We start from the raw sequence: 16,729 nt of genomic DNA, 5'->3' as shown, positions 1-16,729 counted from the left end.
GGAATCCCCTCCTAAGGCAAAGCTCGCCATGCTGACTCGGTTAAATTGATGATAGGCAACTCCTATCCTCATATTGATTAGTGGTTCCAAATTAATAATAACTACTGCAGTAGGGAACAGACACAAAAGATACGCTCAGCATCTTTCCAAATAACTGTTCTGCTTTATTATGATGCAATTGAAGGTTTTTATGCACATGATTACGTAGGTATCACATTAAAATTACAATTGTACGTTTATGGTAACAAGGGGCGTTACATAGGCAGGCTTATTCTAATCAGGACTCGAAAGAATGTAAACATTTACTGAAAACATTATTAGTGCTGTGTGCACAGTGAGGGCAGTGTGCAATACATACAAAATACAATACAATTATATACAGAACTTACAAATTTCCATTACATTATATATTTCTGGTTACCCACAATGGGGGAGAGGAAAAGCTTCCCACACGGCTCAACTATCTAATTGCAGCAAGTCTATCCTTGCTAAAGGCTGTACCTGACCTTCTTTTAATTAATAAGGTTAACAACATCTGGTAAGCAGACATCCATTATAAAGCACTTTGGGTGTACAACGTAGTCGGTGAAGGTGGCTCATCTCTAAAGTGGAAGAAGCACTTTTGTCACAGTTATGTTTTTTGTTCTGCACATTGGACTTTTAGCTGTTTTTTTTCTATGGTTTCATATTTTTTATATTGCAGCACATGTAATGAATATATGTTGGCAAGTGTAATTATTTGATTCATGCACTATTTGTACACTGGTATGTATTACAGATGCACCAGAGTTTTATAAGAGATACAGTGGCACTGTTACACCTAAGTTTTTTTATAGATATGGTTATCTATACCAACCCAATTACCAATTAGTGGTCTAGCGCCCCCCATTTCACTTGTTTCTAATGTTCAAATATATAAGGGGTCCATATAGTGAACTTGGTGTTGAGTTATTCTCTTCACGGTCAACACAGAGGACACGGGGGCACTCTTTACGTCTAGAGGAAAAAAGATTCCATCTCCAAATATGGAAAGGTTTCTTCACAGTAAGAGCTGTGAAAATGTGGAATAGACTCCCGCCAGAGGTGGTTCTGGCCAGCTCAGTAGATTGCTTTAAGAAAGGCCTGGATACTTTCCTAAATGTACATAATATAACTGGGTACTAACATTTATAGGTAAAGTTTATCCAGGGAAAATCCGATTGCCTCTTGGGGGATCAGGAAGGATTTTTTTTCCCCTGCTGTAGCAAATTGGAGCATGCTCTGCCGGGGTTTTTTGCCTTCCTCTGGATCAACTGTGGGTATAAAACCGGGTATATTGGATTGTACGATATTTTTTTATTTTATTTATTAATTGTTTTTAAGGTTGAACTGGATGGACTTGTGTCTTTTCTCAACCTAACTATGTAACTATCACTGTGTATTTATTGGCATACACAGTTCTGAGCAGCAGTTATTGGAGCACATTTTTTTGCATATGTGTTTTGCCATTTTGTTTGAATTTGACCTTTTCTGTGAGAGAAGAAACAAACCAACACCTTTCTGCCTAGGAAACTACAGTTCTTAGAAGAACACACTTTTTATTCCCTGAAAAATGTCAGCACAAGCGTTGGCTGAATACTCACCATAACTGGGGAGACAGAAAACGCTTTTAAAAAAAACATATCAAACTTGATAAAAAAAAATGAATTAAAAAAAAAAAAAAAAAAAAGGTCTGTGTTGTCCACAACAACCAGAGTTCATCTATCATTTTTCTGCTGCAAATTAAAATTAGTAATCTAATATCTCCCTAAATAGGTCTATTTGCCCCTATGTTTTCACTTTTTTCCCCAGACACCATTTCATTTTCAATATTCTTCTTACCATGGTATATATCTTGCAAAGATCCGCCTCCACAGAATTCCATGCAAATCCAAAGCTTATCCCGCCTGACAAAACACAGACAAAAAAAGAAAAAAATAAGTTATGACCAGGATATAATCAAAAGTGATGTTAAATTATAACTCTACTTTTGTTGAGAAAATCTAACATTCCCTTCTGGGTGATATACTGTATGTACATTGCAAAGATTTTAACATACTTTTTTGCAGATTTCTATCTTTGTTATTCTAAATAAATAGCTGTTTGTCTGTGTCCATGTCCAAAGTAAATGGAAGTTACTTTATAATTATCGAATTAGCTGCTGCATTTGCAGGTTTCTGGTGAGGAAAGCGGCAAGGTCTGCATCCCTGCTGACATAATTTCTGATAAAATCAACAAGCCAATCACACAAGCAGGAAATAACATTTCTGGGAAGTGTTCCATATACCATCTGTGTACAGAGTGTAGTACTGCAGATTTAAAAGGAAAAATTATTTTTAAAAACAATAAGCCCCCATTCACACTGGAGCGACTGGTCATGCGATTTGACAGGTCAAATCGCATGAGAAGTCGCAGTCTTTCGCCAGCAATGGCATTGTTCAAATCAGTGTGACGCCAACTTTGCAGTGTCACACTGATTTGCAAAAGTAGTTCCTGCACTACTTTTCGGGATTTCGGGTGCGACTTTAGGAGACATCAGTGCATGAAGCTACACAGACGTCTTCAAAGTCGCACCCGAAATCGCACTGACATACATCTTTGAAATCGTGCAATTTTAGATGAAATCGCACGATTTCAAAGCCGGCGTCGATGTGAACGGGGGCTTAATTACAATATGGTTTGTGTCGCAATTGTATATGCTATATTATTTTTGTTTTTTTTCCCCCATAAAAAAAAATAAAACAAGAAAATGTACAGTACATGCAAATACACTGGCATAACTTTGCACTCGTATCAAATAGCAGCTACAAAATTTAATATAAAATAGTCCAAAAATACTTTCACTTCTACTTGTTCCTAGAACAGAGGATTGCATTAACAAAAATTATTGTATTTTTAGTAAGCCCATATTGCAAGTTATTATTGTGTTTATCTTATGATAATTTTTAATGCGACTTTCTGCCTGCTTTTCAGTGTTTTTGCTGTTATAAAGTGAAAGAAGAATTGGGGGACTACCATCTCAGGCCTCCTTTTGAAAATGCTAGATGTCTGGCTGTGTCTGACTTTAGTATGGTTCAGTCACATTACTGGAACAAGCATGCACCTAATTACGTGTCAGAAAAGAGACACAATTACTTATCTCTATACTTTTTATGGGTCAGTAATAACATTGCAGTCAAGCTAACTAGAATTCTCGATTTTTGAGTTTTGTACTCACTGTAAAATCCTTTTCACCGAGTTCATCGAAGGACACAGTTTCACTAAATCAGGGATGGGTTTGATGCCACCACCTTTATGAGCAACACGCTAGGTGCAACTTAAAATTAAAGCATGCCTAAGGCGCAGCCCTCTGGTAGTGGCCAAACCCCCATCTGCAATACAGGATTCAGTTAGTACCCAATAGTACCAGGATGACAACACCTAGACAGCCAAAAAAAAGACTGGCTGGGTGCTGTGTCCTTCAATGATGCAGTGCCAGAAAGCCAACTAAAGGAGTTGGCCCAAACAAAATAACAGAACTAGGAACCAACCCCAGGCAGAACTCGAACTGAAAAACAGTGCAGGGACGCAATGGATGCTTTCTGCCTTCATTGTCATCATGCCCTTGATGGGTGTCACGTGCATCCCTGTGCCTTTAAGGAGGCGTGGGCTCTCTCCAGGCACATCTTCCCCATAAGTGATAAGTCTCATTTTTTTTTTCCATTTAAAAATAACAAACATGATATACTTACCTGCTCTGTGCAGTGGCTTTGCACAGAGAAACCCAGATCCTCCTCTTCTCCGGTCCCTCGCTGGTGCTCCTGGCCCCTTCCTCCTGCCAAGTACTCCCACAGCAAGCAGCTTGCTATGGGGGCACCAGAGCCAAGCCGCAGCTCTGTGTGCCCCTTCAGACACAAAGCCGAGGTTCGGCCCCATGCCTCTCTCTCCTCATTGACTTACTGACTTTGATTGACAGAAGTGGGAGCCAATCGTTGGATCGGTAAGAAAAGGGGGGTGAAAAATCTGCTGACTTTACAACCACTTTAATCTATCCTATCTACTATAGGTGCTCCTACTTAGGTGATTCTTATATTTGCAAATGTGTGCAAACAAAACTCTCTGTATTTAACAAATTGTTAGCCAGGGTCAATTTGGGCCTGTAAGTGTGCTGGGAAATCTTGTTTGTGATGTGCGTTGCCCTTTCATGTGCACCTAACTGCAAATTCTAAGTATACGTTGGGGTGGTTGCTATTTTTTCAACAGTTGGTTGAATTGGGTGTGGGAATGCACTGGTTGCCTTCGCTGCCACTGTGCCCTGCTGGGTGTCATATGGGCCCCTGTGCCTTTAACGAAGAGTGGGCTCCCTCTAGGCACACCTGTTCTTAATTCATCCTACTGCTATATGTGCTCCTACTTAGGAGACTCTGGAAACTTATAGAGTTAGGACTGAAGTTTACAGAGAAGCCTTGACATGTGTGCAAACAAAACCCTCTGTTGTTGACGTAAATTGATAGACAGAGTCAATTTGGTCATTTTGCAGGCTGGCAAGTGTGCTGGGAAATCTTTTGTTTGTGATGTGCATTGCCCTTCTATGTGCACCTTACTGCAAAGGCTAGTTATAGGTTGGGGTGGTTGCCATTGTTTCGGAACTCAAACTGCCGCCTCCAACACCTTCCAGTCAAAGCTGGCATCCGCCGATCTGTAAAATTTAGTAAACATGTGACCTGACAACCAAGTAGCCACCTTGAAAACCTGCACAACTGAAGCAGAGTGGTGAAAAGCCCAGGACATGCTAAGCGCATACCCCCAACTTTTTGAGATGGAAATGAGGGACACCTATCAGTAAAAGTATGCAGGCATAGGACACACCCCCTGCCACGCCCCCTTAAAGGAGAATTATACAAAATAATAAGATTGGTCAAACCCACAATTTCTTTTTTTTTACCACTACTATTCCTTTATATTGGCTTTGGGAATTTACAAATGCAGCAATTTAGAAATCAGAAAGGTTTAGTGCTGGAAAACACTTTTTGATAGCTAAAATTGCATTTTATACACATCTATATATATCAGACCAAAATGAGGGACACGTAGGGAGGAATGAGGGACATTGCTCGAAATCAGGGACAGTCCCTCAAAATCAGGGACAGTTGGGAGCTATGTAAGCGGTCTGGTAGAATGTACAGTAATCGTAAACAGAGCCTCCAAGCAGCAACAGCGTAGGTCTGGGTTGCTGTACTGCAAATCTATCTGGAAACGGTGGAAGATGAGGCAGCCTGGCTTTGTCTAGGACCCTCTAGAATGATTCAGATGGCGTCAGACTTCCTAATGGGCACTGTGGCCTGCAACAGCCAAGCTTTTAAAGCGAGCGACTAAACCAGTGTGGTAAATTGGACCTTGAGAAAGAAGGTCCGGGAGCAGCGGGAAAGGCCAAGGTGTTTCTGCGACCAGCCAAACTAGGTCTGCGAAGCAAGCCCTGTGTGGCCAATCCAGAGCCACAAGAATAAACACAATGCCTTACTGCTCTATCCACGAAAGCAACTGGAGAAGACAATGTAATGACAGGAATACATCAGGGAGTACCCATGCCATGGGGGCACCAGAGCATCAATCGCATCTGCCCACAGGTCTTTGGACCTGGGAAACTTTCAATTGAGCGTGGACGTAAAGAGATTGACGTCTGGGGTGCCCCATCTCTGACAAAGCTGGAGGAAAACCTCAGGGTGCAGGGACCATTCCTTCTGAGCCAGACTCTGACAACCGAGGTAGTCCAACACAGGCAAAAATTTACTGGCACACTTACAAACTAGCCTGAAAAAAAAAAAAAAAAAAACTTGGCACGGTCTAACGTTTTACATTATAAATTAAAAACAAAGGTTTTACGGATAATGATAATTTAAACTGATAATGCAAGTCCCCCACGGCAAACCATAAGAACCTCTGATGGTAGCTACAAATAGAGATAGGTGTCCTTGATATTGGTCGAGGTCAGGAGGTCCCCTTGGTGTAAGGAGGCTACCACAGAAAGTACTGACTCCATGCAAAACTTGCACACCCTCAGGAAAGAATTCCAGGACTTTAGATCCACAACTGGACAAACCTGTCTTTCTTCGAAACAATGACAAGGTTGGAAATGAACCGATTGAACCATTCAGACAGAACCAGAGATGAGAAATCCAGATCCAATAGTCCCTGGACAGCAGGTCGGCTATACGCTGAAGAGAGAGATGGAGATTGGAGGGAAAGAAATGATCTGGCAGCAAAGACTAAAATTCTATCTTGTAGTTGGAAGAAAACCTCCCAGCCCCATCTGCCAGGAAGATGAGAGCGCCAGTGATACACAAACAAAACAGAATCAGAGGAAGCCCTGAGCATGTTACTTGCCACCGTCACCTACCCCCATATGCAGCTTGTCACCTGCCACCAGATGCAGATTGTCCCTTGCCAAGTGGCCTGCCACCAGATTCAGCTTGTTACTTGCTACGTCACGTACCACCAGATGCAGCTGGTCCCTTGCCACGTCACCTACCACCAGATGCAGCTTGTCACTTGCCATGCACCTTCCACCAGATGTAGCTTGTCACTTGCCACGTCACCTGCCACCAGATGCAAATTTGTCCCTTGCCACCAGATGCGGATTTGTCCCTTGCCACGTGGCCTGCCACCAGATTCAGCTTACTTGCCATGTCACCTGCCACCAGATGCAGCTTGTCACCTACCACATCACCTGCCACCAGATGCAGCTGGTCATGTCGCCTTTTACCAGATTCAGCTTGTCACTTGCCACCAGATTCAGCTCGTCACTTGCCACGTCACCTGCCACCAGAGGCAGCTGGTCACGTCACCTGTCACCAGATTCAGCTTGTCACTTGCCACCAGATTCAGCTTGTCACTTGCCACGTCGCCTGCCACCAGATTTAGCTTGTCACTTGCCACGTCACCTCTCTGTTCAACTGCACCTCTGTGTAGGGCATCCTTCGCTGCCCTGTCAGTAGGGGCGGAACAGCTGTGCGGGAAAGGAGAGATGTTAACTCCCTGCGCAGCCGCCACACTGCTGACACAGTCTCCTTCTCGGCACAGCAGCAGAGGCGCCATGGCCCAGTGTTGGGCCGTGGCCCGGGGGGTTGACAACCTCTGCAATAAAGGACTTGTGAGTCCGTAGTCAGTGGCAGGGAATCTTCCATTTTTATGGATAATCGGACTGCCATAATGAGATAAGAGACCAATTCCCTCACTTGTTAGTGGACTTTTGTGACAAGGCCCTTTTCATGCACAAAACAAAACCTTTTTGTGATGGAACCGCTTGGCACCCCGATTAGGTGCTTCCTTCCACCAAACAGTGCCTTCTGCACTCCAAATCGTTCCGAGCAGTCCGAGAGCTAATACCCGCCCTTTTTACCCCAATCATTGTACACAGACAAGATGTGGGGATAGAACCAAAGGAATGACTATTTATTTTATAGGACATTCCCCTCTTGAGCATATTAGCATGACAATGCAAACTTCAAACACCAATCCAATTAACAGCTAACAATATTCTTAATTAAACTGTAAATTAAACAGTATGTTAATCAAAAAACATATAGCATCCCACAATAATTTGGTAGCAGATTAATCTCATCTCCAAGAGATGATCAGACAGACAGAAACAACAGAACAATGGGAAAGACCTACTTAACCATAAACACATACCAAACCCCACTCCACCTCAGACTATCTGGCAACAGTCTATGAGACAACCTCCTACAATATTCCAGCAGTCTGAAAAGGTGGAATTATTTCACTTCATAGATTTCTTAAGGGATATTGTTGATAAATATTTCTTTCCTAAGTGGAGGGGCTTCTTCAACCCAGTCTGCAGTAGGGCCCACCTTTTCCCTCTGACCATTAACCTGTACAAGATTAATTGTACTTCTTCCCATCCACTCCAGAAGGGAAGCTTTATTGTTCTTATTCAGAGCAGTAATCCAAACCACGCTCTCAGCGTCCATTATAGAATGATCTGCTCTGTCCATGGGCCATAACTAGTGGGTAGGAGGCTTGCCCCTAGTCCTCTCCAAAAGCCCCTGTCCTGGTTGGGTCTGTCACATTTCTCTCCCATCAAAAGTGAACTAACAAGGTCCCAGACCTCCACCTGGTCTGGATCTGCATTAGTTAGGCAGAGTGAATCCACATAGGTAGTCAAACTGCAAACAGGGAAGGGTTGTCATCAGTAGGTGTGGGACAGAGGTCATGAACCCTGGCTGCCAGTCGCTTCCGGTGGGAGTAGGAACTTCACTACTTCAGCTTGTCGCTGGGGAGAGGGGACAACTGCCCCAGCTCCCTGGAACTCCAGAGTTGTTGCTGGTGCTGAGCAGAGGTTGGTAGCACTCTGCCCTGATGTCAGCACTTCTGCTGGGGACCCCACATCATCTGCTCCAGCTAACTGATTGGGAGGGAGGCCGGTGTATCTGTCGCTGGGGAGATGAGTTGGCTGCTAGGACGACACTTCTCTGGTACTGTCTCCCAGGTGCACGGATCCTTGCCGGAGAGGGAAGACCATTTCCTCCACTTTGGCTAACTGTTGGGGAGGGGGGATGACCACCTTCTCTCCCTTCTCCCCCTGGATCCTGATCTACTGCTGGGGAAGTACAGCCACCTTCCCACTCTGGGCCTCCGGAACTGCCCGGGGACCTGTAAGGGTCTTGTAAAGACCCCCATAATATTGGCCTTACTTTGTGCTTTACTGTGACTTAACTTAGAATGATTAACATTTGCTTTTAGCTGAACAGTCTCATATGTGGCAACACTGTTATCATAGAAAAGATGATACTGAACGTGAGACCTAGAAAGATAAAATCGTAGACAGTCTGGCAATACACCCAGACTATGTTTACAGAATGTAATCACAAATATGCTGATAGTGTGTCTAGGATTAATTACATTTCAAAATTGTACAATAATTAACAAATATTTACTTTAAGAAGATGTGTATTATTTACTAACAGGTGTTACTAAGGGTGACAAACCTATGTTCATAAACAATTCTATGAAAGTGGGTTTGTCTTTAATGATGACAAGCAATGGGTGGACATTTGTCTGTTGGTTTAATGTTGTAAACATTGCCCGGTCATATCCTGATAATATACTGTATTCAAGATACTGAACCTGGAAAAACAAATTGCATTGCTGCAATGAGTGATGCATTATTCTGTGTCCATGGTTTGACTTCAATCTGCATTGATCCCACAGGGCTCTACTTGTGTGTGACTGAACATGTGGAATGGAGCGTGCTGGCAGAGGTTAGTATAGATTGGTAATATGGGAGGCATAAATCCCCCAGATAGATGAGTACCGTTAACACGTTACAAATTTGGGATAACCTTTAGGTTAGTATAGGAGTAATATATAGGGAGTACACCCTTAAGATGAATAGGTACTATTAACTTGTTTTTTAATAGTTGTAGTTTCCTTTCAGGTGTGGGGCAGAGGTCTTGAACCCTCTGGCTGGTTGCCAGCGCTTCAGCTGGAGAAGTTTGTTGTAACTCCACAGATGCTCCTGGCAGGACATCCCAAGTCACTGTCAGTGGTATGGGTGAAAGGCCAGCTGCCTCTTCTCTTAAGGCTGAAGCTGCTGTTGGTGCTGGGAAAAGCTCAGTAATGTTCAGTTCAGATCCCAGCTCTTCTACTGGAGGCTCACCAGGTTGCTCTTCCTCAGCAGAAAATCCAGCGCACGAGCTGGTGGCACTTGGACCCAGTTCAAGCACTTTGGCAGGTGGCTCATAATCGCTAACATCGTCGGATGAAAAATCAATAAAATCAGTGGCTAGTGAGTGAGGACAGTTTCCTCTCCTTCCTGATCCTTGAGCTGCTGCTGGGGAGATGAGCCAGCTGCTAAATATCCCGTTCCTTTATCCAGCTGCTGGACAGACGCATTCCTCCATCTAAGCTCGTCCGGTGCAGAAACAGGACTGTCAAGGTGAGTCAGCACTAGCTGCATCCACCACAAGAGCTCTTCCATAGCTGCGGGTGGAGGTGGGCAAAGCACATTGTTACTCTGCCCCATTGCCAACACTTCAGCCAAGATTTCAGAGCTGTCGGCTGCTGCTTCCTGTTAGTCCCAGGCAAAAGGAGCCATGCCTTGCTGCTGAGCAGAGTCTAGCAGCTGTCTGTAGGCAATCTCCAGCTCCCATTCCTGAATGCACACTTGGGCTAAATACAAGCGGAGGGCTCCGTAGCTTTTGTCCAACTGCATCTTTGCCTGGACCAGCCTGCTTAACTTAGCTGTCCACTCCTTGTGTGGTTGTTTCCTAAATAACAGTATTCGCACTTCATACTGCGACCAGTACCTTTCCTGGATGGAGGGGAGAATTTTTCCCTGGTGGCGCTGCTTATTGGTTAGCACTCCCTTTAAGAGTTGCCCGCGGACAGAGTCATAATGTTCCAAGCAGGATCTGCACTGACACTGCTCCCATGTGCTGTATCCACATCTCTCACAGCCTCCTTCCGAATTCCTCTTCCATGGTGGCTGGTACCTCTCCTCTTATGCTATCTGGGCCTCAGATCCCGGTGGTGGTTTGGATGTCCCAGACTGCAGGAAGCATCCCACTGTTTGCCACCAAATGTCATGGAACCATTTGGCACCTCAATTTCAAACAAAACAAAGAAGTTTGTTTGAAATCTTTGCAAATTTATAAAAAAAAAGGCAGTTAGACTTACCGGTGACGGTATTTCTAAGAGCCTTTCAGGACAAATTTGGAGAGAGCGTAGCTCCGCCTTCATCACAGGAAACACATGCAGCCTTTAAATCCCTCCTCTTCCACCACGGCCTCAGTTATTGTGGTCTCCGACAACTGGAAAACAAAGCACAGAAAACCACCAAACAACCGAGATAGACACTTAAAAACACTTCTAAGATAAACAAAGGGAGGAAAGTAACGGTTGTCCTGAAAGGCTCTTAGAAATACCATCACCAGTAAGTCTAACTATGCCTTTCTCAAATCGCCTTTCAGGACAACCTTGGAGAGGATAACCGATAAACTTACCCTAGGGTGGGACTACTGCCTGCAGTACCTTCCTGCCGAAGGCTTGATCTGCGGCAGACAGAGTCGGAGAAATGTTGAATAGCTGGACTAAGTAGCAGCCTTACAGATTTGTTCAGGCGTAGCAGCGGCCCTTTCAGCCCAGGAAACTGCCGTAGATCTTGTAGAATGAGCAGCAATACCTGAAGAGGTTATTTCTCCTTTAGCTTTATAGGCCTCCGTGATTGCCAATCTAAGCCATCTGCCCAGTGTACTTTTGGAAGCTTTCTCTCCCTTGCGCGAGCCTGAGAAAACCATGAAAAGGGCATTCGATTTTCTGAATTCTTTGGTTACTGTAAGGAAGTGTAACAAACATCTCCTCACATCCAGAGTATGAAAAACTTCTCCTGGATTAGATGGAATGGAAGAGAAAGTGGGCAGGATTATTTCTTGTGATCGGTGAAAGGTAAAAGAAACCTTAGGAAGAAACGCTGGGACCGTCTGAAGGACCACTCTGTCTGCAAAAACTTTCAGAAAAGGTTCTGTAACTGCCAGAGCTTGGAGCTCACTAATTCTTCTTGCAGAGGTGATGGCCACCAGAAAAATTGTTTTGAGAACCAAATTCCGGAAGGATGCTTCTTCTAAGGGTTCAAACGGAGCTCCTGAGAGACCCTGCAAAACAATAGACAAATCCCAACTGGGAAAATCTTTAAGGGCTACTGGCCTATTTCGTGCGAGTGCCCTGAAAAATCTTGAGATTAAATTTGGATAAAGTTCTTTCAAAATAAACAGATAAAGCCGCCACTTGAGTTTTCAGGGTGCTGGCTGCCAGTCCCTTCTCCATTCCCTCATGGGAAAATTCAAGAACAGATACTGAACTCTTAACCTGGAGCCCTTTAGACGCACACCAGGAGTTACATTTTTTCCAGACCTTCATGTATATGGTCCAAGTGACCTCTTTTCTACTTGAAAGAAGGGTCTTTATTACTTTGTCAGATAGTCCTTTTGCATTCAAGAGGTCTTCTTCAGAAACAAGGCTGTTAACTGAAAATAGTCCACTTCCGGATGGTTCACTGACCCTTGCGACAGAAGATCTTTTCTGGACGGCAACTTCCAAGGAGGTTCCGTGGCTAGATTTAACAGAGCCGCGAACCAAGGCCTTTTTGGCCAGAAGGGAGTGACCAGGATCAGATTGGTCTTTTCTCCTCTGAACTTCCTTAAGACTAGTGGTATCAGAGGAAAGGGGGGAAAAGCATAGCACAGCTGGTAATTACACGGATGGGCGAAAGCATCTATGCCTACTGCTTGAGCTCCTCAGTGGAGAGAGAAGAATTTGCGTACTTTTGAGTTTTGTTGGTTGGCAAACAGATCTATTTGGGGTTGCCCCCAAGCTTTGGAGATTCATCAGGAAGACTTCTTGATTTAAGCTCCATTCTGCTTCCACCAACTTCCGTCTGCTTAGCAGATCTGCTAGCAGATTCTGAGAGGCTTTCAGGTGGACTGCTGATAATGAGGCCATGTTCTGTTCCGCCCAGGTCAGTAACTGACTGGCCAACTCTAGGAGCCTTTTACTCCTGCTTCCCCCATTTTTCATTATGTAGGCTACTGCAGTTGTGTTGCCTGACAATACCTGAACATGATGGCCCTTCACTACATCTTGAAAGGCTAGGAGACCCAGAAAAATTGGCTTCAGTTCCCGCCAGTTTGAGGAATTTTGGGCTTCTGACCTGGACCAGACCCCCTGAGAAGTCTAACCGTCCAGGTGGGCTCCCCAGCATCAGGAACCCGCGTCCGTTGTTAGACGCTTGTCCAGGGGAAAGACCCAAAAAAGGCCTTTTGTCAGGCTGGACGGATTTCTCCACCACCAGAGAGCCCTCTTTACCTTTAAGGAAAGTTTTATCTGTTTTTCTAATGGTTCCTGGTATGACCAACTGCGCAGAATGTTTAACTGGAGGGGCCTTGAATGCAATCTGGCCCACTGAATGGTGGGAATCGATGCTGTAAGAAGACCCAACACCGCCATAGCTGACCTGGCTGATACTGACAGGTTGTTCTGAACCTGTTTCACCGCTGACTGGATCTTTTCCCTTTTTACCTGCGGTGAAAAGACTTTTTGGAGCACCGAGTTTATGGTGTACCCCAAAAACTTCATCTCCTGTGAGGGTTCCAGATTGGATTTCTCCAAATTTAGGAGCCACCCTAAGTTCTTCAGGTGATCCTGGGACGTCTGCAGATTTGATAAGACTTGTTCTTTGGAATCTGCGAAGAACAACAGGTCGTCCAGATAGGGGACAATTGAAATCCCTCTCAACTTCAGTGGTTCCAGAGCTTCCGCCATAATTTTTGTGAAGATCCTGGGGCAGGATGAAAGTCCAAATGGTAGAGCTCTGAATTGGGGGGGGGCATACAGAGTTCCCCAGATCCACTGCCAGGCATAGAAATTGTTGAGAAGACAGATTTATCGGAACATGAAGATAAGCATCTCTCAGATCCAGGGATGCCATGAAACAGCCTGGAGACAGCAACTTCGAAATTGAAAAGATTGTGTCCATCCTGAAATGCTTGTACCGTATTAATTGTTCAAGATTTTTAAGTTCAGGATCAAGCGGTACTTCCCTGAAGGCTTCTTTACCAGGAATATATGAGAGTAGAAGCCCCTGCCCTCCTGATTTTTTGGGACCTGGATGATTACTTCTTGCTGAATCAGATCCTGTAGTAGGCTCATCATTGCAAAAGCTTGTTCCCGATCTCTTAGTAGGGCTGTAACAAAATCTGCTCGTGGGTGGCTCTGATAATTCCAGCCTGTATCCCTGAGTTATGATGATTTTCACAAACAAACTTGGAGATGTCATGTTCCACTGTAGGTGAAAAGCTGACAATCTTCCCCCTACTAGGGTGAGATTGTCACTTACTTTTAGAGGGCTGGTCTGGGGGAGATCTGAAAAGAACTCCTCTTCCCTTACCCCTTTGGGAGACCCAACGGCTCTTACGGTCCTGCTTCTTATTCTTATGGGGCTGTTGAACAGCACGAAAATGCTTTTTAATCGACTGTTTCATTTTGGCAGGGAAAGCCTATTTCTTGTCGGCTGTCCTATCCAAGACTGTTTCGAGGTCTGGACCAAAAAGGAAATCACCTGAAAAAGGTAAACTGCACAGCTTAACCTTGGAAGCTGTATTACCAGACCAGGTTTTTAGCCAAACCGCACGCCTGGTTGAGTTCACCAGTGCTGATGACCTTACTGCCAACTTGACTGATTCAGCTGAAGCATCAGCCATATACTTAACAGCTTTTAGTATTAAGGGAAAAGATTCTAACAAATCTTTATGCGATGTGCCCGCTTCAACATGGCTTCTCAGCTTTTCCACCCAGCATTCCAGGTTCCTTGCCACAACCGTGGAAGCCATAGCAGGTTTGAGACTGACTGATGTAGAAAGCTTTTTGTAAGAATGGAGTCTGCCTTCTTATGCATCGGGTCCTTCAGCACCCCCATATCCTCAAACGCAAAGTCTGTGCGTCTAGAAACCTGCGAGAAAGCAGCATCTACTCGTGGTTTCTTATTCAAAACTTCAGAGTCTTTATCTTCAAATGGAAACCTTCTCCTAAGGGTCTTGGAGAAAAAAGGGGCCCTCTCGGGGTCCTTCCATTCTTTCTTGACTGACTCTGACAGGACTCTATGCACTGGAAACACGCTGTGTTTAGTTTCATCCAGACCCTGGTACATTTTGCTGTGAACTGACAGTTGTATCTTATCTTCCTGAATTTCAAGAGTAGTGTAGATAGCTCTTAAGTGGTCATCCCCTTCCTCTAGGGATAGCTTGTACCGAGCGGTTCTGCTATCATCTTCCTCTTCCTCCTCATCTGAGTCCCTGAGTGAGAGAAGAGTACTTCCTCCATCACCTGAGTCCTCCGTCTCCACTAGTCTGGATGAGGATGCTTTTGGACTAGGTGGTTGATTTTGGGGCTCAACCTGAGCTGCTGGGTTCTGAACCAAAGTGGACCTGACGGAACTCAACAAATTTGTAAGTTCCTTTACAGAGGAGAATAAGTCCTTGTATTGCTGAGACATTTCTTTCTCTACCATATCCTTAATACAGGATCTGCACATCACCTTCTGCCATGAATCTCTAAGGGGGTTCTTGCATGAAGGACATTTCCTCTGGCTTGGTGGATTTACATGTTTAGTTTTTCCTAACGCTTTTTCCTGCAATGACAAACAATTTTAACTAAACCTAGTGTCCCCTACAAATACCAAACACTAGCAGACCCACCATCAAGCCTGAAAGGAGACAGAAAACCCAAGCAGAATTAATAATGAGACACCCAGTCCACACTGCAGGGTCCGAGTGAAGTAACCTTTGACTCTGCAGCTACAGGCTCCACTCAGGGAGGAAACAAACAAATCCACAAAAGCCCATAGGGATCAGATACCTCTCTTACCTGGGCTTGACTGGTGCTAGGGGCGCCTGCATCCGCCATGGCCGTTTTGCTCTCATCCATCTTGTAGAGGAAAAACACAGGTTTTTTAATCTTCCCGGTCCCCACGTCATCAGCGAGGGCCGGAAACGGAAGCGCCGGTCTTCTGACCTGCCCCCTGGTCTCTGCGTTCCAGGTGCTGGGAACCAGCAGTGCTACGCCCCATCAGGAAGCCGCGTCACCCGAAATGACGCCCTTGTCAGCCGGGGCCCGGAGCGAGATGCGGGACACACCGCTGACCGGCAGCAGCCCCCGCTCAAGCACTAGTCATCTCCAGGGCTAAAAAACACAGCGGAATCCGGGCAGAGACGCTGCACCTCCTGAGGGCCCTAACTCCCCTGATATCGAGAGATCGGGGACACCCCCCGCCCCTGGGGTGGTTGCTGGGATGGTCGACAACAACAAAGAGCAAAAGGTAAGCCTGACACTCCCCAACCTTGGAGAGAGCGCAGCTCCCTAGTTCCAGGCACATGCTTCCACCATGGCGGAGCAAACACAATAACTGAGGCCATGGTGGAAGAGGAGGGATTTAAAGGCTGCATGTGTTTCCTGTGAAGAAGGCGGAGCTACGCTCTCTCCAAGGTTGTCCTGAAAGGCGATTTGAGAAAATCACATGTACATAAGTATTCACAGCCTTTGCCATGACACTATAAAATGAGCTCAGGTGCATCTGGATTCCACTGATCATCCTTGAGATGTTTCAACAACTTTATTGGAGTCCACCTGTGGTAAATTCAGTTGATTGAACAGGATTTGGAAAGGCACACACCTGTCTATATAAGGTCCCACAGTTAACAGTGCATGTCGGAGCACAAACCAAGCAAGCCATGAAGTGCAAGGAATTGTCTGTAGACCTACGAGACAGGATTGTATCAAGGCGCAGATCTGGGGAAGAGTACAAAAAAAGTCTGCAGCACTGAAGGTCCCAATGAGCACAATGGCCACCATCATCTGTAAATGGAAGAAGTTTGAAACAGGACTCCTCCTAGAGGGGGCCACCCAGCCAAACTGAGCGATCAGGGGAAGAAGGGTCTTAGTCAGGGAGGCGACCAAGAACCCGTTTCTCTGTGGAGAGAGAACCTTCCAGAAGAACAACCATCTCTGCAGCACTCCACCAATCAGGCCTGTATGGTAGAGTGGCCAGATGGAAGCCACTCCTAAGTAAAAGGCACATGACAGCCCACCTGGAGTTTGCGAAAAGGTACCTGAAGGACTCTCAGACCATGAGAAACTAAATTCTCTGGTCTGATGAAACAAA

General features: G+C 45.1%; 1 protein-coding gene across 1 annotated transcript in view; it reads right to left on the bottom strand.

Annotated features, from left to right (window-relative positions):
- The window catches only part of MAP4K3 (mitogen-activated protein kinase kinase kinase kinase 3), a 1,235,976-nt gene that overhangs the window by 945,934 nt on the left and 273,313 nt on the right, over nt 1-16,729 (bottom strand). The window contains exon 4 of the mRNA XM_073628950.1: nt 1,861-1,925. Within this exon, the coding sequence (XP_073485051.1) occupies nt 1,861-1,925 (65 nt within the window). The remainder of the gene's footprint in view (nt 1-1,860; nt 1,926-16,729) is intronic.

The sequence above is a fragment of the Aquarana catesbeiana genome, linkage group LG04, assembly GCF_042186555.1.
Source record: "Aquarana catesbeiana isolate 2022-GZ linkage group LG04, ASM4218655v1, whole genome shotgun sequence".
NCBI lineage: Eukaryota > Metazoa > Chordata > Amphibia > Anura > Ranidae > Aquarana > Aquarana catesbeiana.
Note: the sequence above shows the minus strand (reverse complement) of the source record. Positions and strands in the feature narration are given on the sequence as shown.